The following is a 27907-nucleotide window of genomic DNA, read 5'->3' as shown; positions in this document are numbered from 1 at the left end:
GGAGGTGTTGGCATCTATCTTGTGCTAGTGTTGACAGACAGTGACAGCCAATCAGCATGCCTTCCCGAGAAAGCTGCATGCTCATTGGCTGTCAACACTTCTAACCAGGAAGTGTTGGCATCCATCTTGGGTCTTAATAGACTGAGGCACAAAAAAGCAGAAAAACAAACGTGTAGAACACAAAAAGGGGGCAGGGTAGAAACACCCTGACCCCTTAGGGTGCTCAGGTGGTCCCACTAGGATATTAATATATTTAAACGTTATCCGCTAATAGAATTAGCATTTAAAAAACCTTTGAAATTTACTGACAAAACCAGAGGTTTCAGGCCATATATAGTTAGGAATTAGCATTTAAAAAACCTTTGAAATTCACTGAAAAAACCATAGGTTTTAGCCTTATATAGTTAGGAATTAGCATTTAAAAAAACCTTGCAAATTCACTGAAAAACCATAGGTTTCAGGCCTTATATAGTTAGGAATTAGCATTTAAAAAACCTTTGAAATTCACTGAGAAAACCATAGGTTTGACACCAGTTATAGTTAGCTGAACATTTTACTCATACACACACACACCCCACACACATACCCCCACATACACACACCCCACACCCCACACCCACCCCTCCCACACACACCCCCCTACACATACCTCACACACCCACACCTCCACCCACACCCAAACACCCCACACACCCACACACACACCGTACACACCCACACCCCCACCTACACCCACACACCCCACACACCCCTACCCACACACCCCTCACTCCCCCCCCACACACACACACCTCACAGACACACCCCACACATCCCCCACACACACCTCACCCCTCCCCACACACACACCTCTGACACACACCTCACACACACACACACCACACACACCTCACACACACACACACACACTCCTCTCACACAGACACACCCACCCCCCCACACACACCCCCACACACACATCCTACACACACACACCCCACACACATACCCCCCACACACACCCCACACCCACCCCCCCCCACACACACACACAACACACACACACACACACTCATTATTTTTTTCTTTTTTTGAGGGGGTGCCCCACACACATACCCCCACACACACACCCCACACACACCCACCCCCCCACCCCCCCCCCACCATACCTCATACACCCACACCTCCACCCACACCCAAACACCCCACACACCCACACCCACACACACACCATACACCCCCACACCCCCACCTACACCCACACACCCCACACACCCCACACACCCCACACACACCTCACTCCCCCCCACACACACACACACCTTACAGACACACCCGACACACCCCTCACACACACCTCCCCCCCCACACACACACCTCTGACACCCCCCCCCACACACACACACACACCTCACAGACACACACACCCACACACACATTCCTCACCCCCACACACACCCACACACACCCCCACCCCCACACACACCCACACCCCCCCACACACACCCCACACACACACCCACACATCCTACACACACACACCCCACACACATACCGCCCCACACACACACACCACCCCCCACACACTCATTTTTTTTTAGGGGGTCCGCGGCCCGGTGCACGTATCGGTACACGTACCGGTACGCGTACCCTGGAGAAAAAAAGAAAGACAGAGTTTTTTAAAAATGTAGCATTTTTATATAAATTGGAAGTAGTTCTGAAAAGAACTGTTTTTTTATTCTTATTGATTTTTATATTTTTTTATTGTTTTTTTGTACCCCGCGACTTTAAAAAAAAAAAATATATATTATTTTTTTTGCCTTGGGGGTCCTTGTGGGATCCCCTGAGCAGGCCTAGGGGGTCAGGGTGTTTCTACTCTGGCCCCTTTGCGAGTTTCACACCTTTGTGTCACTGCTTTCTTGTGCCTTGGTTCTAACAAGGCACAAGATGGCTGCCAGGGACACCCAGTATGCAAGGGGAATTAGTTCTCCCTCTTCAAACATGCACGGGGGCTGCATTGCAGAGAGGTGTAAAAAAGGGTGTGGCCTCATTACATCTCTACGCAATGCAGCCATCTGGCGCATACTGGAGGCTCCTGGTGGGCTAGTTGGCCCCCAGGGACCCCCATTATGCAAGGGGAATTAGTTCCTCCTCTGCAAACGCGCCAGGCGGCTGCGTTGCAGAGAGGTGTAACAAGGGGCATAGCCTCATTACACCTCTGCAATGCAGCCCCCTGGCGCATACTGGAGGTTCCAGGTGGGCTAGTTGGCCCCCAGGGGACCCCAGTATGCAGGGGAATGAGTTCCCCCTCTTCAAACATGCACGGGGCTGCGTTGCAGAGAGGTGTAAAAAGGGCCGTGGCTTAATTACACTTCTCTGCAATGCAGTCCCCTGGTGCATACTGGAGATTCCTGGTGGGCTTTCAGGTCTTATATAGTTAGGAATTAGCATTAAAAAAACTTGAAATTCACTGAAAAAAACATAGGTTTCAGGCCTTATATAGTTAGGAATTAGCATTTAAAAATCCTTTGAAATTCACTGAAAAAAACATAGGTTTCAGGCCATATATAGTTAGGAATTAGCATTTAAAAAAACCTTGCAAATTCACTGAAAAAACCATAGGTTTCAGGCCTTATATAGTTAGGAATTAGCATTTAAAAAACCTTGCAAATTCAATGAAAAAACCATAGGTTTCAGGCCTTATATAGTTAGGAATTAGCATTTAAAATACCTTGCAAATTCACTGAAAAAAACATAGGTTTCAGGCCTTATATAGTTAGGAATTAGGCACAAGAAAGCAGAAAAACAAACGTGTAGAACACAAAAAGGGGGCAGGGTAGAAACACCCTGACCCCCTAGGGCTGCTCAGGTGGTCCCACTAGGATATTAATATATTTAAACGTTATCCGCTAATAGAATTAGCATTTAAAAAACCTTTGAAATTCACTGAAAAAACCATAGGTTTCAGGCCATATATAGTTAGGAATTAGCATTTAAAAAACCTTGCAAATTCACTGAAAAAACCATAGGTTTCAGGTCATATATAGTTAGGTATTGTTAAATCTAAGGTCAAGGGATAATCGATATTTGCCCGGCGGTATCGCCTCTTTAACCCACGAATTATTAATCAATGAAGAGGCAGGCGCCTGAGACGGGAAGGCAGGAAACAAGGTTTATTCTCTCCGGAGGAGAACACATCAGTTCAGACAGCAGGTATCGTCATGAGGTGCTCTAACCGCATCTCTGAGGCCTGGCCTCTTATACACAGGTTTATTGCTTTATTACATACAACACATTCTTGGTAATGCTTTGATGTACGGAAAGGATATCCTCCGAATCTCCCCTTCAGGCCCGTTCCCACACACAGTTACAGTTGAAGTCCCCACCCCGGTCACGACAGGTGATGATTATCGCGCAGCGGGACATTCCGCCGATTCACGGAATGTGGGGGGTTTGATCGGATCTCATAGGGTGAGGGCTTTGATCAACTCGGGGGTCCTTTGATGAGGGAAGCTTTCTACTGTACGGGGAGGGGCAAGGAACAGTATCGGCAGAGCGAGGTGTCGGCCTGGGAACGAGGAAGACAAACGGGCACACAGGAAAAGGGGATTTGTATCAAAGAGGGCCTGGGACCATGAAAGGAAGGAAGGGAGGTGTCGCGCTGGGGACAGGATGGGGTTCTGAGGCAGAGCTGCGCTGAAGAGGGGTTTATGACCCAAGGCATGTGCGAGCGGGGGTTGTCAGAGTGCGGGCTTTGTGAGGGAGGAGGGCTATGCTGGGGGCCAGTGGCATGCAAAAAGGGTTGTTCTGATCAAGGCACCTAAAATGGCGGGTGCGCACGACAAAAAGTGTGGCATCAGGGAAAAGGGCAAGATGGCGCAGATAATGTTTACCAGACCGTACTAATTTTCCACAGTCCTCCCTTTAACATATCCAAGACATCTTGCTGGCCTATTTCCAATTCGTGTCGACTGTGGTGGTCATAGGAAAAGAAGTAGGTACCCAGGTGAAGGAGTTATAAACATTACATTTTAAAATCTTTCATCTTAGGAGCCGGGTCTATCGATAAAAACTCGTTTGCAGGAAAGCCATAGTAATGCAATAACAGACAAAGATGATTCTGTAGTATGAGCATTGGGTACATTTCATAGCTACTTATAGTCGTTCGGAATGTAAATTGATAGGTCATTACATATGTGAGTTCTGTTCATGTTTGGTTGGAGCATAATTAATACAATGGTGGCTGGGAGAGAAATGAGACGTAGTAGAAACGATAATTGAGGGTGTCAATGTTCGAAGTTAATGAGTTCTCAGCATTCTTTGTCGTCTTTTGTTGGCGCTGTGGAGCACCGGCGGTGGAGCTACGGGTCCAGCTCTATTCTAGGTCCCGCGTTGCAGGGCATGACCTTTTCCTCGCGTTTCTGGTCAAAAAAGGTCCTTTTCGCCCTGTGTCCTTTGAGTTGATTGTCAAAAAGGTTCAGATGGAAGAAGAGTGTGTAGTCCATAGGGTAGGTCGGAGGAAAAGGGGGGGGGGATGGAGCTGGGCCAAATTGGGAACAGATCAGGGGGGCGGAAATTTCAGGTAGGCGGGCTCATGACCGATTTCAGAGAGCGGGGACTTTTCGGCACATGTTGAACATTGAGCAGGGGCATCAGGTCAGCCCTTTCCTCTCACTTTAACGGAAACAGTGCCTCGTCCTGCAACTCCTTTCTGTCGCGGTCTCGCCTTGGCCAATGTCGCAGATGTTCCGCGATCTGTAGTCAGGCCACGTGCTCCCACATCCGGTCCTTCTTTCCTCCGACAGTCGTACCCTTAAATGAGTTTGAAAAGACAGTCTTTAGAGAATTGGCAGAGGAAGGTAATCACATAAGTCTATTTCTCTCCCAGGTCCAGGCAAAAAATGGAAACGTCCGTTATATTAGGGTTCGCAACTAACATATAAATGATTGATGACGGGCCTGCTGGATTTACTATAACTTTCCTTCACAGCTATTTCTTTGGTGTTTGTTGGTCGTGGGACGAGATCTGGTACCTTTTATTGCATTACAGTTACGTCAGTTCTTCTGACGGAGACCCACCTTCCTAGTACGAGCCTTACAAAGCTATACCGTTCTCCTGGGCTTTATATTAAAAAACGCAATGTGCTATCACCATGGTCTGATAGGTATCTTTCTGAGAGATGAACATAGGCTAAACATTTTTCATTCTATCAGTGCATCCTGCCTTTCAGCTAAACATTTTACTTTCAACAGGGTTCATTGCAACGATTTCTTCACTTCGGTCTAATCTTAATTTTGCAAACATCGTTCTAGTTTCTACATGGCCTCTTACAACCTGACTACTTAATTAAAAAAACGGGGTTTTATGGAAAACAACTATGGACATAGAAAACTGTGGTAAGGGCGTAAATAGACCCATCTCTTACAACCAGGGGTGAGGGACAGTTTTATAACTCTCGTCTGGGGCAGCTGATACGAAACAGGGGGCGTTCCGGGAACATGAGGATGTTTCGATCACCTTTACTGTTTGGGTATTGCGACAATTCGGGACGGGGAAGGTCGCGTTATCTGAGGCATCTTTTTATAACACAGGAGCCGCTGACATGTAGTTCCCTTATTTCGGGTCAGATTAGGGGACCTCAGTCGTCTTACCTGTCCTTTCCCTAATGGCCAAATCTCGGTTTCATCAATTTTTAGCAGAAAGGAGAGGTAGTGACACGGCGTCAGGGTGATTTTTTATTTAGGATAAATTTTGAGCAAATACTTGTGGTATTTGGAGCCAATTGGGTGGTGCACTAGGGGTGGCGGTTTGCCAATTTAGATGCTAGTCGTTCGGAAGAGCGAGAGAGAGAGAGAGAGAGAGAGAGAGAGAGAGAGAGAGAGAGAGAGAGAGAGAGAGAGAGAGAGAGAGAGAGAGAGAGAGAGAGAGAGAGAGAGAGAGAGAGAGAGAGACGTGCAACAACAGGCTAAATAGTACACGTGCGACATGGGGAATGGCCGTGCATTAAGATAGGCTTTTCAGCGCATTATACAACATAGGACCTTACGGGTCTGTGTTAGAATGTTGAAAGCATGCAGTTTGGGATGGACGAGCATTAGGCCGGGTACAGGGGACATGCATCGAGTAAAAAAGGGCACCATTGCCGCATTTCTTGTATTCTCGGTCCTTTAACCAGTTAAGTCCACGCGTCAGTTATACACAAACATCATCCCATAGCTTCAGACATACGTGACAGGTGTCCATTCACGCAACACGGATTAAGGGTGATCGCTTTCATCATGCCATACAATGTATTGGCTCTTTTGGTACAAGAGCAGTTTGTGGGTGTGTTTAGGTGCCACCAGGCAGGGTTAGTCCGCTTCGTGTATCAGACATGGCGAGGTTTCAGATCTTCACCATACCTCGGTCGTGATTCCGATGTGGCCTGCAGGGGGGGAAAAAAGAGGGGAGGGGAGGGGGGACAACATTCGAGCATATCAAAAGCACGGGTACGAAGGTCTTTTACTTACCTCATACTCGTCTTATCCCTTCGGGATAGAATCCCTGGGGTTGTGGTTTCTGGAGCCAAGGGGGGGGGGCAGTGTGTCCTTATAGGCTGTGAGTAGGAAAACGTTAGAGAATCAGAAGCACTTAGCGCAAGGTTTCTAGTTGGTAGGTGTATTTAGCTATCGGGGTCCTTAAATCTCTTCCAATGCTGTGATGTTCTAAGGTTTATCAGCTCTTCGGTCAACTCTGTTCCCTAGTACCTTTGAGTGTCGTATCTTTATAATATTCTATTATTTACATCGTTTCACTTTACCCATCCTTTATATTCCATCTTTTACACCGTTTCGCCTTACCCAACCCCAGAAATCGAGGTCTTTCTCCATGCGCGAGTCCCTGAGTCAGTCGCATATTTGACGGCAGAGTGTCGTGTCTCAGATTCGATCCTCCATCCGGGGCTGGGCAACCATCTTCTATTAACCTTAAAGAGAGAGCAGAGTAGGGTGCACAGAAAAGAACTCTCCCGCCGATCCCACATTTTAAATAAAGCATGCAATACCCGTTCATAGTTTCGAAAACCTTTATTTTCACGATCGTTCAGCATGTTGATAGGACAGTGTGATCGGGGTTGGCCGGATACGGCAATGGCTAAAGTGCGTACAGTAGGGGGGGGGGGCTATTTTGTAGGATTAAAAACATGTTTTAAAAGGTTCATTCATTCATTTGCAGGGAGCTAAAAACGTCTATCGAATAGTTGAGGGACCAAGGGGCATTCATTTCATAATTGGAAACACAGTTGGACTAGTTGTAATCAAATTCCTATAGGTATACCATGGGTGTGTGTTATAAGCGAGGTTACATGATAATATCATAATGAATCGTACATTGAAAAAAACAGTTTTCATGGGGCCCTTCTACATGTTCATCGAGTGAACCCTCCCTCTTTTTCGTCAAGTGTACAAAGGATTATATATATTTTTCAGAACATCGAGTCTTTTCAGCTAAAAAAACACCACGAGGTGTTCGTGAGTTCCTATTGATACCGGCGCCATTTTGGGCGGGGCCGGGTTAGTCCGGAAGTAGCGTCAGGGAAAAATGTCTCCTACAACCGGCAGTTGGACCAGAGTCCTTTTCGGCAGTTCGAGAATTCATGCTAACAGAAGGAGTGGCTATGTCATGCTTATTTCGTTAGCGATCAAGGCAGTTGTTCCTCACCGGAAGCCTGCAGGGGCCGAGGGCTCCTGGGACTTTTGTAGAATCTTCAAAGCTGTGGAGGTGCTGTCGGAGGTGGGGGCTCGTGCCCCGGTGGGCAAGCGCCCGAGTTACGTTGTTGTTCAAAGTTACTCTAGCGGCCGAGACCCGCCTTCCAGCGGACCCAGACGCCATTTTGAGGCCTGCAGCAGCCCCCCTCGTCGAGTCTGCAAGAGTGGAAGAGACCCTTTTGGGGACAAAAAGGAAATAGAACTCCGTGATGTGGAAGCAGGACGTTCGGCTAGGGTGCAGCTGTGGTGCCCCCCCACCGGGGGGGGCGAGGGAGACTCGTTCGCGCCTCCTCCCTCTCCCGGTGCACTCCATGCCGCTCTCTTTCATGGGCATGCACGATGGTCTCTCCACACCCTGTGCTCCACAAGTCCCATGCCCAGTGCTGCGGAAGTATGGCCACCTGCGGCGCATGTTCGGTGCTGCGCAAGTACTGGGGCGCCACCATGGTATGTTCGGTGCTACGCAGGTATTGGCACCACCGCCTGGCTGGAGGAGTTCGGCGCCGGGCGCTGGGAAACCTCCTATCCGTGGAGGTGGGAGAGGCTCGTCCGCGTCGCCTCTCCCTCCCAGCCCGACCTGGACTAATTTTCCGCGGAGGTATGTACAAGACATTCCTCCCCCCCCAGAGTTGTCGCAGCCATTATTCAAGTGGCGCCTGGCGTGCTGCTGCTGCCATTACGGAGGAGAAAAGGAAGAAGTGTCTCGTCCTTCTCTGGGCCGGGCTTCCGGTGGATGTCGGCCGGACGCCCCTTGCTCTGGCCCCATGAACGGGTTCCTTGGTTTATCGGCTGCAGCCGGATCCAGTTGGCCCCAGTCCCCGGCCATTGGTGGCCGGACCGGGAAGACATGTGGCGGGACTACCTGAAACTCCCACGCGCCACCGCGGCCGGACTGGGGGAGAGAGAGAGGGGGGGGGTCGAGGACATAGACATTCCCCCCCCTACAACTCTCCGGTGTGGTCAAGGTGATCCCCTGGCTGGGTCCCGCTGGCCCTTGTCTCTCCTCCGGCTCCACCCTATGTTACGATTTCCTGGCCGACTGTTGGCAGCAGGACCCGCCGTATATGGGTTGCTGCCGGCTGGGCGTAGCCGTAACCCTGCCCTACTTTGGAAGGTTCCAGAGTGGGGGGGGGCGAATGTTCTGCTGACTTTCATTTTCTAGTTTACCATTCTTGTTTCAAACGTTTTCTGTTGTTAGTGCATTGATAGGTGTTATTATTACGTACTGTTATTTGTTTCTTGTTCGTTATGTTAAATAAAAGTTCAAGTTCATCAGTGGCCTACGGATTTCGTTTTCCCATTCCTTTCTTTCCAGGTTGTTTCATGCTAAAGCTTCTGTTAGCAGAAGTTTAAGTAACACGGTAACACAGGCAGAGGGATGACGCAGATTCATGCATCACGTACACACAAACTCAGACGGGGAGACAGTACAAATATTATATAAAAAGACCCAAGACAAACATAAAACAGTTATTGGCCATAATTATCTTATTTCTATATGCTGCGCATACTTTTTGTTAGAGCAATGGGGCAGGCTTTAGTTATATGCCTATAAGGATGCCGAAGAAAGGAGGTAGTAGGTTTTCAGACATTGGCAATATCCCTAGTCCTCTCGGCGAAGGATACTTGTGTAACCCTTACCTCGAAATACCCTAAACTTTTCCCTATTTGGCTAAACGTAAGGATGCTTGATCATGTGTGTACATTATTCTTTCTGGTTTCTTCGGGGTTTGTCGTCTGTTAATTTAGAGCTAGACTGGGTTTCCCGTCTTAGCGTTGTTTGATCTATGAGGACTCGAACATGTCGTTGAAATCGGCCTGGCGAAATCTGTGCCATCGGGCATAATCAAACGTGGTGGTTCTATCTGGCCTGTCCATGTCAGTCTGATTCATCTTTGTCTCGCGCCTTTTCCCTTTCTGCCGGCCTGTTATTCCTGTCGGTCCTCTGCTCCTACTCACGTTCAGTAGAGTCGGGCATTGGGCTTTCCAGTGCCCGGCATATCTACAAAAAGCACATTGGTTTTGCCCTAAGTCTGGCCGTCCTGTGCGTAGTGTCGGGGGATTACTTTCGGGACGTTGTGTTCTGTGGTCGTCCTGTCGATATGTTCCTTTACCTGCTCTGTCCTCGTCTCTATTCTTTCGTTGCATTGCTTCTTTGCGCCACATACCGAGGCAGTCGAGCATATTAGGCGTTGTCTTATTATCACGAAGGGCTATTTCTAACGTTTCTATTTTATCAAGATCGAAGGATCCTATCAGTGGCCACTGTTTCTCTTGACTTTCTTTGGTATACCTGTGCCACAGTTTACTATAGGCTATGGTAACTAATCCATAGTTTACGAACATGTCTTTATTAGGGGTGCCTTCCAGCGGAGCTAGATGATCCACCTCTAATAAACGGTCCGGGCTGAACCAGCTATCGACCAGTGGGGAGAAGACAGACATGACAGCTCACAACGAGGGACAAAAAGTCAGCACTGCCTATCTTATCACTGCGCGCAAAGACTAGACAGATTCTATTCTACATTGTTTGCAGGCAGTGAATACCTCATGAACCAATATAAAATAAAAAAACAATTCAGTGGGGAGAATAAGTAGATTCGCAAAAGGTCTGCGTCCTCTACCCTTTCACTATCTGCAAAGGGGAACCTGTTCTTTTCCTGTTTGTAGACAGAGAATCTCCAGAAAACAATCCGCGAGCAGTAGTTCGGGGTCAAAAACAGTTAATCAGTGGCCGTTAATAAATGATCAATTCAGTGGGGGAGAAAGATAGGCGCGACGGCTGCGTTACCTATCCTTCACTGTTTGCAAAGAGAAAGAGCCTACTGTTTCTTCGTGTGCAGACAGTGAATCTCCAAATAGGTCAACAAAGAGTAATACTAGTATTTTCTGAACAATTAAACAATTATTTCGTGATTCGTCGTGTCTACACGACCTTACCCGGACCGTATGGACAGTTTCTTGTCTTCCGAATCCAGAGCCCGTTCGTCCTCTTTTCTTTGTATTCCTCGCAGCACTCCTGATGGTTCCCAGTCAGGACCGTAGATCACTCGAGAGAGGTCTGTTCGGAACCAGTGAAGTTCGGATGATCGGCTGCCAGACGAGGGTCTATTGGGCAAGAGCTCTCCCGATCGTTGCAGTCGTTCACTCTGTCGTCAGGACCTCTCCCACTGGATCCACGAGTCGCTGATGGGCCCCACGTTGGGCCAATTGTTAAATCTAAGGTCAAGGGATAATCGATATTTGCCCGGCGGTATCGCCTCTTTAACCCACGAATTATTAATCAATGAAGAGGCAGGCGCTGGAGACGGGAAGGCAGGAAACAAGGTTTATTCTCTCCGGAGGAGAACACATCAGTTCAGACAGCAGGTATCGTCATGAGGTGCTCTAACCGCATCTCTGAGGCCTGGCCTCTTATACACAGGTTTATTGCTTTATTACATACAACACATTCTTGGTAATGCTTTGATGTACGGAAAGGATATCCTCCGAATCTCCCCTTCAGGCCCGTTCCCACACACAGTTACAGTTGAAGTCCCCACCCCGGTCACGACAGGTGATGATTATCGCGCAGCGGGACATTCCGCCGATTCACGGAATGTGGGGGGTTTGATCGGATCTCATAGGGTGAGGGCTTTGATCAACTCGGGGGTCCTTTGATGAGGGAAGCTTTCTACTGTACTGGGAGGGGCAAGGAACAGTATCGGCAGAGCGAGGTGTCGGCCTGGGAACGAGGAAGACAAACGGGCACACAGGAAAAGGGGATTTGTATCAAAGAGGGCCTGGGACCATGAAAGGAAGGAAGGGAGGTGTCGCGCTGGGGACAGGATGGGGTTCTGAGGCAGAGCTGCCCTGAAGAGGGGTTTATGACCCAAGGCATGTGCGAGCGGGGGTTGTCAGAGTGCGGGCTTTGTGAGGGAGGAGGGCTATGCTGGGGGCCAGTGGCATGCAAAAAGGGTTGTTCTGATCGAGGCACCTAAAATGGCGGGTGCGCACGACAAAAAGTGTGGCATCAGGGAAAAGGGCAAGATGGCGCAGATAATGTTTACCAGACCGTACTAATTTTCCACAGTATTAGCATTCAAAAAACCTTGGAAATTCACTGAAAAAACCATAGGTTTCAGGTCATATATAGTTAGGTATTAGCATATAAAAAACCATTGAAATTCATTAAAAAAAACTATAAGTTTTAGTGGTGTTATAGTTAGCTGGACATTTTACTCATACAAAACCATTGAAATTGCTCCTATATAGTTAGTTGGACTAACTATATTCCGCGCACCCGCAATCCACTGCTGATGATGTCACATATTACATCATTCATGACATGGTCAGTGACATCACTGATGACATCACTGATGACATCTCAAATGACATCACTGATGACATCACTGATGACATCTCATTTGACATCACTGATCATATCACTGATGATATCATTCATGTGATAATACGATGCACCTCCTCACACTCTAATATAACCTTAATATAACCTAGGTCTACACACACATCCACTCATTCATCCATACAATTACTCATACATACAGTCACTCATCAATACAATACTATCATATGCACTTATACACCTATAGAGACACTCACACACTTTCACTCATCCATGGAGTTTCTCACATACCTAGTCAGTCATGAAAAGAATCAATCACACTCCGATTTCCTCATCTATACAGTTATACACACAACACCTTACTTATTCAAACATATACTAACACATACTTACTCTCTTAAACAATCACTGATACAAGTGCACATTGATCCATACAGCCACTTGCATAATCACTGGCTCTCATGTATAGGCATTTATATATACCAACTCTCAGATGCACTGTGTTTTACATATGTACTTACTTGGACATGTAGCACTGAGATATACATTCACTCACCAACACACCAATGCACACAGTAAACCGCCCATACAGCTGTTTCCACACCTCCCAGTCACCCACACACAGACACAGTCTTGTATACAAATACTTGGGCAACCAATCAATGACCCATATAGCCACTCATATAGCTACTGATCAACACATACAGCATCTTACACAACAGCAGACATACTGATGCACACATTCAGACAGTTTAGTCACTAACCCATGCATTCAGTAAGACACATTTAATCACTCACTCACTCATACAGTCAGTCACGCACCTACTAAATCCTTCATCCAGACACTTATACATCTACTCATTCTTCAATATGTAAAACATATTTAAACTTTACAGAAACACACAGTCACTGGATGATGTCATCAGTGATGTCATTTGAGATGTCATCAGTGATGTCACTGACCATGTCATGAATGATGTAATATGTGACATCATCAGCAGTGGATTGCGGGTGCGCGAAATATAGTTAGTCCAACTAACTATATAGGAGCAATTTCAATGGTTTTGTATGAGTAAAATGTCCAGCTAACTATAACACCACAAAAACTTATAGTTTTTTGAGTGAATTTCAATGGTTTTTTAAATGCTAATACCTAACTATATATGACCTGAAACCTATGGTTTTTTCAGTGAATTTCCACGGTTTTTTAAATGCTAATACCTAACTATATATGACCTGAAACCTATGGTTTTTTCAGTGAATATATATATATATGAAGTAAAAAAGTTCACGGTTGTCGCAACTGCACGCCCTGGGTGCCTCCTTTTTCTTGTTTTCCAAAAACAAAAATAGCACTCGCGGGGGCAGTTGCTAAAGTTTATTGGTAACGCAACAGAGCTTGGGTAAATATCGCGGGCGCACCCCTGCGTTTGTAAAGCACCCGTCCGCAAGTGCGCCGTTCACGGTGCATCATGGAGCATATATGCTCCTTGATGCACCGTGAATGCTCCTTGATGCACATTGAATAGCGCACTCGCGGACAGGTGCTTTACAAACGCAGGGGTGCGCCCGCGATATTGGTCCAAGCTCTGTTGTATTGCCAATAAACTCTAGCAACTGCCCTCGCGAGTTCTGTTTTCTTGCGGGAAACAAGGAAACAGAGCTTTGAAGTTACATGAAAGGCAGTAAAGAGGGGTACTGCTGCAGAGTACAAATACAATTCCTGCTAGATAGAGATATCTGACTTTTGTCTAGTAGCAGTTTTGACACCATAAAGGGCATGCTGGAAAGAACAGATCTGTATTATGTGGATAGTTAGGTGGATTAGTAAAACCACACAGTAGAAACACTTTGGAACAGATGAAATGTATGTGAGAGAGGGGCTGTGGAAAGATGAAGGGCACGTTTGCAAGGATGGTAGTGAGGGACTCAAAGGAGGTCTTAGTGTGCAATTGTAAAGCACACGTTCACCCGTAGGCATCTTGGCGCCAAAATGATGGTTGCACTGGCTTCCACCACCGCTAAAAAGCTGCAATGATGGTATGTGGCAAGGTAAAGTAATACTGTGTCTTTTTACTCTCTTACTTTTTGGAGAGCGTACGGATTTCGCAAAGGAAAGGAAAGGTGACTTCATCATTATTGACTGTTAAACACTTCGTTCACGTACACACCCACCTACACTTTGAAACCAAGAACCTTTCTGCCTTCTACGTAGGAATGTGTTTTAGAAGGATAGTTTGAGGCACTAGCAGAGATGGAATATTGTTGGATGAATGCTGCCCAGGCCCTACGCCTGGTTCTGGAGTCCAGCTCTGAGGCAGGATCAGAGACTGAGACAGCAGATACTGAGCCAGCATCTGAGGGAGAGGACAATGGAGCCGAATCTGGGAGTGATTTTTCAGTCGACGCAGTTCCATCTGATGACTCATCTTCCAGTGATTCTGAAGGGGACAATGTCAGTCGTGCTGTCCCTTTGCCAGCACAGTCTGTGCAGCAGGACACCAGTAGCAGTTTAGAGCAACCAAGAGCACAGGCACGTTTGTCCGCAAGCACAGACGGAGTGCTGTCTTGGCAGCCTCCCAATTTAGTTCAGCCCCAAATTCCGCCTTTCACTGGTGACGCTGGATGTAAAGTCGATACAGCAAATTTTTTGCCAATTGACTACGTCCATCTCTTTTTGGATGTTGACTTGATTGACGAAATTGTGCGGCAAACACATTTGCGTGCTGAACAATTTCCGAGGGAGCAAGGAGGCGCTCTTGGGCCTCATTCTAGGGCACACAAGTGAACTCCCACTTCGTTAGAGGAGTTGAAGATATTTTTGGGCTTCACGCTTAAAATGGGGGATAGTGCATAAACCAACCTTGCTATACAACTGGTCTACTCGCACCGTTTGGTTAACCCCCATCTTCGCACCATACATGAGCAGAGAACGTTTTTTGCTATTGCAGCGCATGCTGCATTTCAATGACAATTCTGCTGCATTGCCCCGGGACCATCCAGAACATGACAGGTTGTTCAAAATTAAGCCTGTCATGGAACATTTGTCTGCCAGGTTTCAAAAGGTTTATACTCCTGGAAAGAATATAGCCATTGATGAGTCTTTGATCTTGTATAATGGGTGGCTGCTGTTTAGGCAGGGTTTATGAAGAGATGCCGTGCACACCAATTTTACTACTTGTTACTCCATGTAATCCAATATTCAATGCGTGCTCACTCGATGCGTGATCTGCCCTTTTGTCACGCGGATAAACAACATAGAAAGAGGAGCGGACATCCACTCCAAATCCAGGGGCACTGTTGCATGTCACATGTTTTGTGACCGTCGCTATGAGCATTATTCACAAAGAATCCATGTATTCCAAATCTTTCAAATTCATTCTCTTTTATTTGATTTTTTCACCCACAATTTGCTGATACGTTTTTCAATTTTTCTCATGCCACGGATATGCACATCCATGCCTTGTTCCAGGCACGTTTCCAAAAAACGTAAAACATCCTTAGTTGCTAGCTGTTATATTACCCAATGCATTTCGGGCTCACATTAGCCCTTCGTCAGGGGTTTACTACAAGATAAAAAAACGTTGCTGTTACAATTTAGTCACACATCACTACATTACATATCACCAACAATGTGCCTGATCTTATGGTGCACACTAGTCTGGCGTTTTCCCTCACAACCTAAAGCTACAGCGCTCCCATGGTTTGAAACGAACCAACATCGAACCGCCCATGTTATTTCATATATTCAGACCCTCCCTTCACCTTGCTTAGTGTGTAGACTGAACTCCCCGGTTTGCCTAATCCCTCCTTTTTCAGTTCTCGCTAAAATCACCCTGATACTCCTACTCGCTAACTCGTACCTGCGCAACCACCTCCAGTGTTCAAACTCCTCCGTTTCTGCAGAATGGCAGAAATGAAATGCACGCCATTATTACCAGCTCAATTAAGTAATCTAAAGTTGCCCCGCCCCTTGGACTCCACCTGTTCTTATCCATTCAATACCTACTAACTGGATTAAAAGCTGCGGTTTTAATGTTTGGTTGCATTATTGCTGGGATGTTTTGTGACAATGACTAAGTTGTAATAACAGCTTACAACATGACGAAGGATAGAATGTTTTATAATTTCCAATAGTATGGCGTACAAGATTACATCAAAAGGGTGGCCGGGGTATAGTTAGAATCATGTGGGGAATCGTCAATAGATCAGTTACACATTGGATCGGCTGGAGGTGACGGGGTATGAACTCTGGGTTGGTTTTGGTAATCTAAGACAAGATACATTATGGGGATTGTAGGCAGGAGTCATCCAGTTAGTAAGTATTGAATGGATAAGAACAGGTGGAGTCCAAGGGGCGGGGCAACTTTAGATTACTTAATTGAGCTGGTAATAATGGCGTGCATTTCATTGCTGCCATTCTGCAGAAATGGAGGAGTTTGAACACCGGAGGTGGTTGCGCAGGTACGAGTTAGCGAGTAGGAGTATCGGGTGATTTTAGTGAGAACGGAAACAGGAGGGATTAGGCAAACCGGGGAGTTCAGTCTGCACATTAAGCAAGGTGAAGGGAGGGTCTGAATATATGAATTAACGTGGGAGGTTCGATGTTGGTTCGTTTTAAACCATGGGAGCGCTGTAGCTTTAGGTTGTCAGGGAAAACGCCAGACTAGTGTGCACCATGAGATCAGGCACATTGTTGGTGATATGTAATGTAGTGATGTGTGACTAAATTGTAACAGCAACATGTTTTTATCTTCTAGTAAACCCCTGCCGAAGGGCTAACGTGAGCCCGAAATGCATTGGGTAATATAACAGCTAGCAACTAAGGATGTTTTTTATGTTTTTTGGAAACGTGCCTGGAACAAGGCATGGATCTGCATATCCATGGCATGAGAAAAATTGAAAACCGCAGCAGCAAATTGTGTGTGAAAAAATCTAATAAAAGAGAATTAATTTAAAAGATTTGGAATACATGGATTCTTTGTGAATAATGCTCATAGCGACGGTCACAAAACATGTGACATGCAACAGTGCCCCTGGATTTGGAGTGGACGCTCCTCTTTCTATGCTGTTTAGGCAGTACATTCTGAGCAAACGAGCTTGCTATGGCATCAAGATGTACATGCTGTGTGAGAGCTCGACTGGCTATGTGTACAGCTTGAGAGTATATACAGGGAAGGACTGAACTCTTAACCCTTTAGGTTGCCCTCCCACACTAGGGGTCACAGGAAAGATCGTATTGGAGCTTGTCCAACCACTTCTTCACAAAGGTTATAACCTTTATGTGGACAATTTATATATAGGAGTAGAGCTGTTCAGTGAGCTCTACAAAGCTGACACCGTGGCTTGTGGTACAATTCATTGTCACCGCAAAGGATTCCCGCAGGAGCTTGTTAGCAAGAAGCTCCAGAAATCCCATAGCACTGCGTTGCGTTCTAACGAACTGCTCGCAGTCAAGTTCTCAGATAGGCGTAACGTGTACATGCTCACTACAATTACAATTCATATTGAGAGCACTTCCCCTGTCACGGTTTCGGTTCAGATGGCCGAAGTCCACAAGCCCACCTGTATACTTGATTACAACAAGTACATGGGCGGAGTGGATAAGGACGACCAGGTTCTTCAGCCGTAGAATGCAAGTCGTAAAACTCGCACTTGGTTTAAGAAACTGTTTACACATCTGATCCAGATGTCAACATACAATGCGTTTGTTGTTTATCGTCAGACCACCACAGGAAGACTCATGTCTTACCTTGACTTTCAGTTGTCTGTGATTGTAAGTCTCACTGCTATAGAAGCAGCAGCCTCCACTTTATGAGTTCTGGAGGACATTGCAAGGCTGCAGGAGCAATACTTTGCTGATAAAATTCCTGCAACACCCAAAAAGGAGCAACCATGTTGTTGATTAAAGTGTGCTCGATGCAGGGAAAGAGGCAGGAGACTCGTGTTTACTGTTCCCAGTGCCCAAGTAAGCCTGTCTTCTGTTTTCCTACTTGCTTCATGTTGTATCATACTAAAGCAAAATACTTGGAAATTGACTAAGGTGGAGCTGCCAATAGGTAAACCTTTCAATTGGTGTGAATGGATACCTTCTGTCTGTGGGTCACTCCTTCACTAGGCAAACAGGTGCAGAATATTTGTTCCTCTACTTCAGGAAATCAAGGACTTCTCAACACCTTTATCTGCTTTCAGAATGTGGACTTTGGGGAATGCGGGGTGGATGGAATGTTGTAGATCCACGCAATTTCCACCACTGAAATGTGAGGAAAATGTGTTTTTTTCTACCATGTTATTGAAAAGGGATACAAGACACAATATCTTGCATGAAGGTAGATTTCACAAATAAGATGTGAAAACAATCATCATACAAGATATTGTGGCCCGTACCCTTTCTCAATATCATTGTGTATGATGCAAGTTAGTAATTGAGTGTTACCACACGGAACACACAAAACAGATAACAGAATTACAACAGCAGGTACACGGACTACAGGATAGGGTGAAGAAACGGAGGGCAGGAATTGCTGGAACAAAATATGCATCATAGGACTTCCGGAGTGCAGTGAGGGTCCCAAAGCTGCTGACCTCAGACTATCAACGAACTGGCAGATGCATAAGAAAGCGTGCCTGTGCGCTCTGCTCACCGATGCAACAGAGCCACACAAGCTTTGTGACAGAACTACCGAATCTACCTGTATCCTCTCCCTTTCCCTACCTAATTTGTGTGAAACTGGAGTTGTCATCGACCTCTAGTTCCATTATTTGGATGTCATGTTTGTAACTATTGCCCAAACTGCATGAGTGTTTCCCTTTTCAGGCCTGCTGGTCTTGTCCATAATACATTTAGTGCTGAGTACCTACATGAAGCGACCAGTCATGCTAAACAAAAATGCTCAAATGTACCTTCGCTGTCCCGTTGAGCTACCAATATCTTTGTAACCACACGAACAGCAACTTGAACAGTGGTGGCGACCCCCCACAAAACAAATGCACATTTTTATGTTGTTTGCACATTTTTGTTATTTGTTTGGCCCAGCACTGTTCAATAGCTGAGCCGAGTGTTATTACTTTGAAGGGGAATGGGCACTCCTGGCTTGCGATAGATAATGGGCTCCGAGTTAAGGGAAGCATAGTTTACACGCCCGAATCATGCCTGAACACTCCACCACTTTAGGTTCATATAGCTTGTTGACCTGGAATGTACGTGGTCTTGGCGCAATGCATAAGCGACACCAGGTCCATGCTCACCTCCTTAGACGTCAAGCACACATAGTTTTTCTTCAGAAGTCGCACCTTACTGAGTCGGAGTCCTTGAAGGTCCATAAGAAATGGAGAGGCCAAATCTTCTCTACTAACTACTCGGTTTTTGAACGGGCGGCCATATGGATCTGCCAAGGTGACCCCTTTACAGAATTGGACCGACGCACTGACAAACAGGGTAGGTTTATATTGGTGAAGGGAACCCTTGATGGCCTACCAGTGGTTGTAGGTAGCATGTACGCCCGAACTTGGATCAGGACAGGTTTTTTACTCTCCTAGGCATTGCCCTGACAGGGTGGGATACTTATCCCTGGATATTGGGAGGGGACTGTAATACTGTCTTGGACGTGGACTTAGAGTGGTCCCATCCCAGCTGCATGGCACTGGTGTCCACAAACAAGCTGATGCCCTGAAAACCTGGACAAGTGGATGGAGACTGAGCGATGTTTGGTGACTACTACACCATATGCATAGGGAATACTACTTTTATTCCCCAGGACACCAACTCCACACTAGAAGAGATAGGTTTTTGTGCTCCCTTACCATTGCCACCCAAATATACCACTCCACATACTTGGCCAAGACCTTCTCTGATCACTGCCCTTTAGAGATCACCCTTACATGGGTCAGGGTGCCTACCACAGTCCCTACCTGGAAACTATGGCCCCAACTGCTGGAGGATGCCCCCTTCTGTACCGCGCTATCTGATACTATTACAAACTATTTTTCTAAGAACTGGAACACAGCATCCTCCAATCAAATCAAATGGGATGCACTCAAGGTGGTCGACAGTGAGTTCATGGCAGGAGGTCCATAAGATCCTGATCCAAAAAGAAAACCAAATGACCGAGCTGGAGTGGTGGCTGCGACTGACCCAGACAAACAGGCCCCTTTACGAGACACATGCATCCAGCATGCTGAGCTCCTTGAAACTCTCCGGGTTATTGACTATAGGGCGCTTACACAACTGAAACACACTGAGGCTGCCAAGTCAGGAGCACTGTTGGCCCAGATATTGCAGGACAGCCCAACCCCTCCCATCATCGCCCAGATTAATATACCTAATAAGGGCAGGGTCCACACTCAATTGGAGATACACTCTGCCTTTTGAAATTACTATAGCGATCTTTATAACGAATCTGAGCACATTGACAACATGTTAGTGGATTAATTTTTAAATGGTTTCACATACCCAAGTCTTAAAGCGGACACACAAAATGCGCTCTATGATCCTATTACCAGACATGAAATCTGGGCTGCTATTAAAGGTCTAAAGCATAACAAGGCCCCAGGCCTAGATTGCCTGCCCATGGAATTCTTTGAAACTTATTCAGACACTCTTATTCCTAAGTTAGAGGAGCTATACAAGACTGGAGTCCGGCCACTTACCCCATTCCACTATGCAAGCCCTAGTCATTTCACACCCCAAACCGGGACGAGACGGCACTGAATTATCTAGTTACCGGCCCTTGTCCCTATTAGCGACCGAATACAAGGTCCTCAGTAAAATCTTAGCAAACCAACTCATGCCCTACCTCACTACTGTGATGCGCAAAGACCGATGTGGGTTCCTCCCCACTAGCAGCACTTCCCTAAAACTTAGGCGCTTGCACCATATCATGGGGGCTACCCCTGCAGACTATGATAAAGCTGGTTGTAAAGCTTTAGACCTTCGCCAGGCTTTCAACTCCATTACATGGGGTTACTTGTTTAAGGCCCTGCAACATTTCGGTCTTCCCCCTGAATATCTTAAATGGGTCGATCTGCTGTATACTGGCCCTACTGCACGAGCTCACACCGAGAGTCATATTTCATGAGAATATTCCATACAGAGAGGCACGCAACAGGGTTGTCCCCTTTCCCCGTTTTTATTTGTCCTTGCCCTAGAACCATTAGCAATGGGATTGAGGCACACGGCGGAACACTTGGGGATACCAATAGGTGGCACCGTACACTTAATTTCAATCTACGCCGACAACATAATCCTCTACTTGCGCAACTTCTCTGCCTGGGTGGAGCCCCTCCCCACCATTTTCTCTACATTTTAGCGTATCTCAGGCCTTGCCATTAACAAAGAAAAATTGAATCGTTTCTATCTCTGTGACGGTCCCACCCCAACATGCTGCTTTTTGGCACATATACCCTACCAGTAACACACCACACATTTAAATACCTAGGAATCCAGATATACAGGTCACAGGCGGACCAACTTGGCGGTAATTTGTCCAAGGCGATAACTGTAGTCCGCTCAAGTGTCTCTTTTTGGACATTCCTATCACTGTCGGTGATAGGGCGGGTGGCCATCTCTAAGATGGGGGTGCCCCGCGACTCTTATATTTTTTTGTGAATTTACCGTTAGTGATTCCTCAGTCCACTTCTTGCACACTTGACACAATCCGACTAGAGCTTATATGGGAGATGTGTTGACAAATGATGAGCCTCAAGAAATTACAGATAGAACCCCACAAGGGCGGATTGGGGGTACCTGATTTTAGGACCTAATATTATGCTTGTCAGTTTCAATGGTTCTCGTATTGGACAGCAGGCAGGAACCTGCAGGAAATAGGATATGGAACCCGAGACTTAGAGAGGGGAGACTTACATACACTATTATTGCCGAAGGTAAACCCCCCCTGCAGCGCCACCGCTACTTAAAACGGCACTCCATTGCTGGAGGAGGGTTCGGCAGTACACCTCAGATGCGATCCCATACACCAGTAACATTCCCTTATTGGGAATACCAACCACTGGTGGCAGGCTCACAAAGGCTCGGCTTCGAGTCTGGGCAGACGCTGGTGTAGGAGAGGTAGGCTCACTGTTTAGAGATGGAACCCTCCTTGACCATGATGCCTTTGTACAGGCCACTGAGGTACTGGATCACCTTTATTTAACCCATGCTGCGGTATCCACTACGTTAGGAAGACATACCACCTCAGCATACTGAACCTTCATAACACTAACTGGTATGGTCACTCTACTTCATGGGGAGGGCAGCCATCTTATTAGATGGTTATATGTTGGTATTCGGTCACAAGTCTCCATCCCAATCGATGATCTTAGGATAAAATGGTCCAAGGCAACTGAAGCTGCACTGACTGATAATGCATGGGCAAGCATTCAGGAACGCCCCAACCGTGTATCCCGCAATGCCAAATTTAAATTCATACAATGCATGGTGCTACACAGATCCTACTTAACCCCAAAACAAATTCATTGCATGACCCCCGATGCACAACATCACTGCCTCACCATGAGATGGAAATCCCCTAGATGCCCTTCTCTAGTTGCGTGGCAGGAGGAGGTGGTACGGTGGTGCGGTGCCGAGAGAGCGGCACTTAGACATGAGGAGGCTTGCGGGCTACGCAAGCATCCCATCTCAATGGAATGGGACCTTATGCGGGAAGGTTTTAAAGCACTAGATCTTCGTCCCACACATATCACCCCTACCCATGAGGTATGAAACTGAACGCGACCCTCGAACCCAAGGGCTGGTAAAGGTCACAATCCCCACTGTAATTGCTCACTAGGAGTGACTCGCAGCAAGTATTATATACACACACACTAGGTCGTATGGCATATAGAAACCAACAGGCCAGGAGGGAGGGTGGGGGGCGGGGTGATATTAATGGGTTGTTTAAGTTTATAGTTTGTATTATACTGAACGGAATTTGTATCCTATGTATGCACTTATATCTCTTTATTGTCTTGTTATAGAGACAAGCTTGTCCTATTAATTTTGAAATATATAGGAAGATCTCTCATCTCCATAAAGGAAATCTGTGTTACAATTCAAAAACGGAAATACCATGCTAGATTTGTTATGACAACTTGAAATCACTATGCAGTGCTTATTAAAGTTTGTTTAAAAAAAATGTGATGTGGAATTAGGTGGTGTGGAGTGAAGTGAAAATGTGTGTTTTTAAATTTTTAGGATTGTAATTATGTGGTATGGAATGTTGTAGTGTTAAATTATTTCTAGTTGAATTGTGTGGCATGGAATTATGAGATATTAAAATGTGCTGTGTGTGGTAGAATTTGCATAGATTTTGACAAGCAGTGCATGCTAAGGCTTTTATGTCATGGGGTAAAAAGTTGACGATTGTCTATTTTTCTTTGTAAAAATAATATGGGCTGTTTCTTTACCTTCCGGTACATTTCGGACAAATTGTTAAGCTAAATTGTATTGTTGCATTGTGTGCGTATGCAGGGAAGAATCATCCTACTTCTCAGTATTAACTTCCACACTTCTAAGCTGTAATTCCAGTCCTAGAATGAGTTACCTGTTTGCTTTAGGACAGTTGGTAAATGCTTTGCCAGCCTGTATAAGTAGCAAAGATTTTAAAAGGTCTTGTTTTTGTGCAAGGTATTGCTTTTTCCAGTTCACAGAAGAGATAGAAAACATCTCCAGATTATAAAAGGGTTGCCAGGATGGTGCGATAGAAGAATATTGATATGTGTGCATCTGGTGAGGACTGCAGGCGGCAAGTGATTGTTACGCTATTTGTATAAGAAAATACTATAATTTTCTTCTTGTTATCCTCCATAAGTTATTAGTAAGGAAGGGTGAAGAGAAGATTTCACTGACAGCATTTGGTTAGTCCTAGGGAGACCAAGAATGTTGTAGTCTGTGGTAGATGCCTCCCAGAAGGCATAGGTATACCTACTAAGAGCTTCCAATGAAAGGAAGTGGAAATGGGCTTTAGATGTTGCCAGTATTGATGGCTACTGTGCGGTTGCAGACTTCGCTGGGCTGACATTGGGTGGGGAAATGCTACATTGTCACTGTTGGTTTAATTACATGAATCGCGCATTCTCTCCAGTGTTTGTTATTGGGGTACTTGTTGACTGTTGCTACACATAAATCAGGTTTGCCTTTGACAGGAGGTATGGTTTAATGGGGTACATATTGTAAATTAATGTTGGCGAGAGGAAACAAAAATAAAACCCTTTGCACATTTAATATTATTATGTGCATCATGCAAAGATGAAAAGTAGCAGGAATGGCTTTGGTGCCGTAAAGGCAAGCAGGAAGAACTATTTTGGGGTGGTCAGTTGAAAACATTGTTTAACATATTTTAAACTACCTCAGTGGCATTGGGGAGGGCAGCAGCAGAAAGGCTCTGTCTGTATTGGTAGGTAGTGGTTAGATGGGGACTGGCCATCAGTCTTTCTGTCAGTGGAGGACAGGGGAGCAGTGGGCGGTGGTCATGGGATCACAGTGACATCCGAGGGGTGGTTTTAAAAGTGCGCGGAAAAGCATAACTGCGGGTTTCATAGGGGTGCGGGTAGAGTGTATGGATGGATGGATGAACCGGAATCCTTTTATTATGGCCTGGGTGATCCCCAGCTCTTGACTGGCACAGAGAATGGAGGGGGCACTCCACGTACCTTGCAGCGGGGCCCCCTCAAGTTTTGTTATTCCACTTGGCATGTCTTGTCGCAGGCACTATGCCTACCCACACAAGTGAGATACTATTATTACTGAGAGACTTACAGAAACACAGAATAGTTGAACAAGTGTTTTTGCCAATTGACTTTCTATGCATGTATCCCTTCCAAATGTAAGACAGCGTGTAAAAAATAATTTGTTTTCAAAAATGCCCTCTAATTCACATGATGGTATGGGTACCCACATATACAGAGTTGTGCAAATAAACACTGCTTCTAAACTCCATATGTTGTTCCCATTTTGGAAATACATAGTTTTCCCTGATATCTATTTTTCACACTTTTTATTTTACCACGTGAGTTGCTTAATACACGGTACACAATGAAAAACCATAGCAAGGTGCAGCTCAGTTATTGGCTCTGGGCACTTCGGATTCTTGGTGAACCTACAGGTCCTATATACCCCTGCAACCATAAGGGTACAGTGGACAAAAAGGAATATTGCTTGTAAAAATTTGTCACACTTAGAAGAAGTTACAGGTGAAAATGCAGACACAAATAGCAGTTTTTTGCAACTAATTTTCAACATGTTTTAATTTGAACTGTTACTTTCTATAAGAAAACCTTGAAGGATCTACAAAAATGACCCCATGCTGAATTCTACATATTGTCTACATTTTGAAAATATATAGCTTTCTGGGATCCGTTATTGGTTTTACATCAATTTCTAGCACTAGCTGAAAGGAGGGTGAAAGCCCAGAAAATAAAAAAAAATAGGCTATGTCCCACTAAAATGCCAAAACTGTGTAGAACATTTTGGTTTTCTGAAAAAAGTCTGTTTGTTCCTGAAAGCTGGGAAAATTGTGATGTTATCACCACAAACGCTTTATTGGTACCATTTGCAGGGAAACATATAGCGCTTTCTTCTTCAGCACTTTTTTCAAATTTTTCACCCAAGACCCCAAATGTAGCTGTATTTTCCGCTAATTTCTGGGTCCCCTCCAGGGGAATCCAAAAACCCTGGGTACTTTTAGAATCCTCAGGATCTTGGAAGAATAGGACGTAAATTTGACGTGGATACCTTATGTGGACAAAATGTTACAGGGGCCTAACCGAAAACTATCCCAAATAGCCAAAAAAGGGCTCAGCACTGGGTGGAAGAGGGCCAGCAGGTAAGGGGCTTATCTATGTTTCAATACTGTTCGCTTTATTTCAAAAAGTGTAGGTACTTGCTGTGCACATCATATCATTGATCACAAGCAGTAAAAATAAGAAAAAGACTACACTTACCCGTACAGAAGAATCTGGCTAAGCGCTCACCTCGCTGGGTGAATATATCCTGCTTTAACTCAGCTTCCGGTATGAAATATTTTGAAAGAACGGTTTTTGGGTCAAAATATTTCTGATGAAATTCCATCACAGTCAGCCCTGATGCCATCTTTACAGCTATAAATGGTGTACTCTAATTAATTTATGTGACGATCTCACAAACACTTCCTCCAGAGTGAAAATGTCAGAGCTAAGATGCTCCGGTGGGATATTCTAGGGGTTTATATGTCATGTGCACACATCGTTTAATCTTCACGTCTGCAGTATATCCCTATTCTTTTCATGGGAAGTGAGTCACCTTCCTTAATTCTTGTCTCGTGCGCCTGCTGGCATCGCTCATCAGTGATTTGCATGCATATCCATTGTTTATTTTCATCTGCACTGTTTACCGGATCAGTGCAGTCTCCTCATCTGGTGTTTGATTTTAGTTTATTGCTTCGGAGAAGTCTGTTTGAGAAAATGTTAGGTGCCCTGAGATGTACAGAATATGGGAGTGCTCATAAACGCGCCTTCTGCATACAGTTCTAGGACAGACCTTTCATTTTAGCAAATGATGACGAGTGGAAAAACATATTTTGAGACAAATGTTTGCAATAGGGATACTTTATCTTTTATAGAATTATTTAGTAGTAAAGTTGTTTTGTAGAGCGCTACAACTCCCATTTACTTAGTTCAGAGCTCTGATGATGTGCCAGAGACTCCCCGCCAGGGAGTTCAGGGAAGACGTTAGAGGCCAGTTGGTGAAGACAGGGTCCCAATAGGTTCGCTCTATATAAAACTGAAAAAAAAGAGAGCGACAACCCTCCTCAGGACGAGCATCCTTCCAGGCCTTTTTGTAAAAATGTGGTCCTGTGTTACATTGCGAATAAAATAGTTCTCAATTTATGAGTAAAATGGGACACAAATGCAGCATGGTAGGGTGCCTTCACTCATGGTGACAAAACTCCTAAAGAAAATTACAACATGGAGCTAATAAATCACCAAGAATACCCATTTCACATTTGCCTCCTTTGGTTTTATGGAGGGAGACAAAAATAATGGAGACCTCATGAATTTATCCAATCCTTCACATAAGAGAGCTTGTTGCAAGTGTTCTGCAATAATATAGCATTGTTCATTATAATACAGTACAACCAAGCATGCATAACATAAAATGATATGTGCTAAAAGTGTGAACCTTCAAAGATTGTATAGTTCAAAGAAGTACAATAGTTTGGTGTGTACATATCAGAGGTGGGTGAGCTACTGGGTACTTGAGCTAGGCTCGAGCCAAAAGACGGGCTCTGGCTCAGCTCGAGATTCTCTCAGGGGCAGCTCCTCCACTATGGCGTTGGAGCATCGCCCCACTGCTTTTAAGCACTGAGAAACATAAAACGACATTAACTTAGAGTTATTGTCATTTTATGTTTTGTGTCCTGCAGAAGTGCGGTGGGCAGGTGGGCGGGGCTTCTCTGTTCTCTGAGCATGGCAGGGGAGGAGTGGTTTGTTCACTCCTAAGTGAGCAATGACTGTTTGGTCGGCCCTCTCGGACCACCCAAACCACTCATGCACAATTCCCTGTTCTCCATGCAGGCTGCATTACAGCCTGCATGGAGAACATGCCCACCCCTCCAGCCCCTGGCTGAGTGCCGTGTCACAGCGCTCACACCAATGACAACGCTGCATTGCAGCATTGTGATTGGCTCAGGGAAGGGAGCCTGGCTGCCTGCTTCCTGTTCCAGTTCGAGGCTGGAGAGAAGGAGCTGAGAAGATGCGGGACCCAGCCTTGAGATAAGTTTTTGTATTGTTTTAATTTCCGAACTCCCCTCCCTTCCCCCCTGCGTGACACCTGCCCCCCCCTCAACCCTGCCACCCTCAAGC

At 45.7% G+C, this 27907-nt stretch overlaps 1 protein-coding gene across 1 annotated transcript in view; it reads right to left on the bottom strand.

Moving 5' to 3' along the window:
- The window catches only part of LOC144823639 (nicotinamide N-methyltransferase-like), a 76806-nt gene extending 50581 nt beyond the window's left edge, over window positions 1–26225 (bottom strand). The window contains exon 1 of the mRNA XM_078682326.1: window positions 26009–26225. Coding sequence (XP_078538452.1) covers window positions 26009–26156 — 148 coding nt within the window. The 5' untranslated portion in view covers window positions 26157–26225. The remainder of the gene's footprint in view (window positions 1–26008) is intronic.
- Between the last annotated feature and the right edge of the window lie 1682 nt (window positions 26226–27907).

Source organism: Lissotriton helveticus, chromosome 3_1, assembly GCF_964261635.1.
Source record: "Lissotriton helveticus chromosome 3_1, aLisHel1.1, whole genome shotgun sequence".
Lineage (NCBI taxonomy): Eukaryota > Metazoa > Chordata > Amphibia > Caudata > Salamandridae > Lissotriton > Lissotriton helveticus.
The sequence above is the reverse complement of the archived record's forward strand: the minus strand, read 5'-3'. Positions and strand labels throughout refer to the sequence as shown.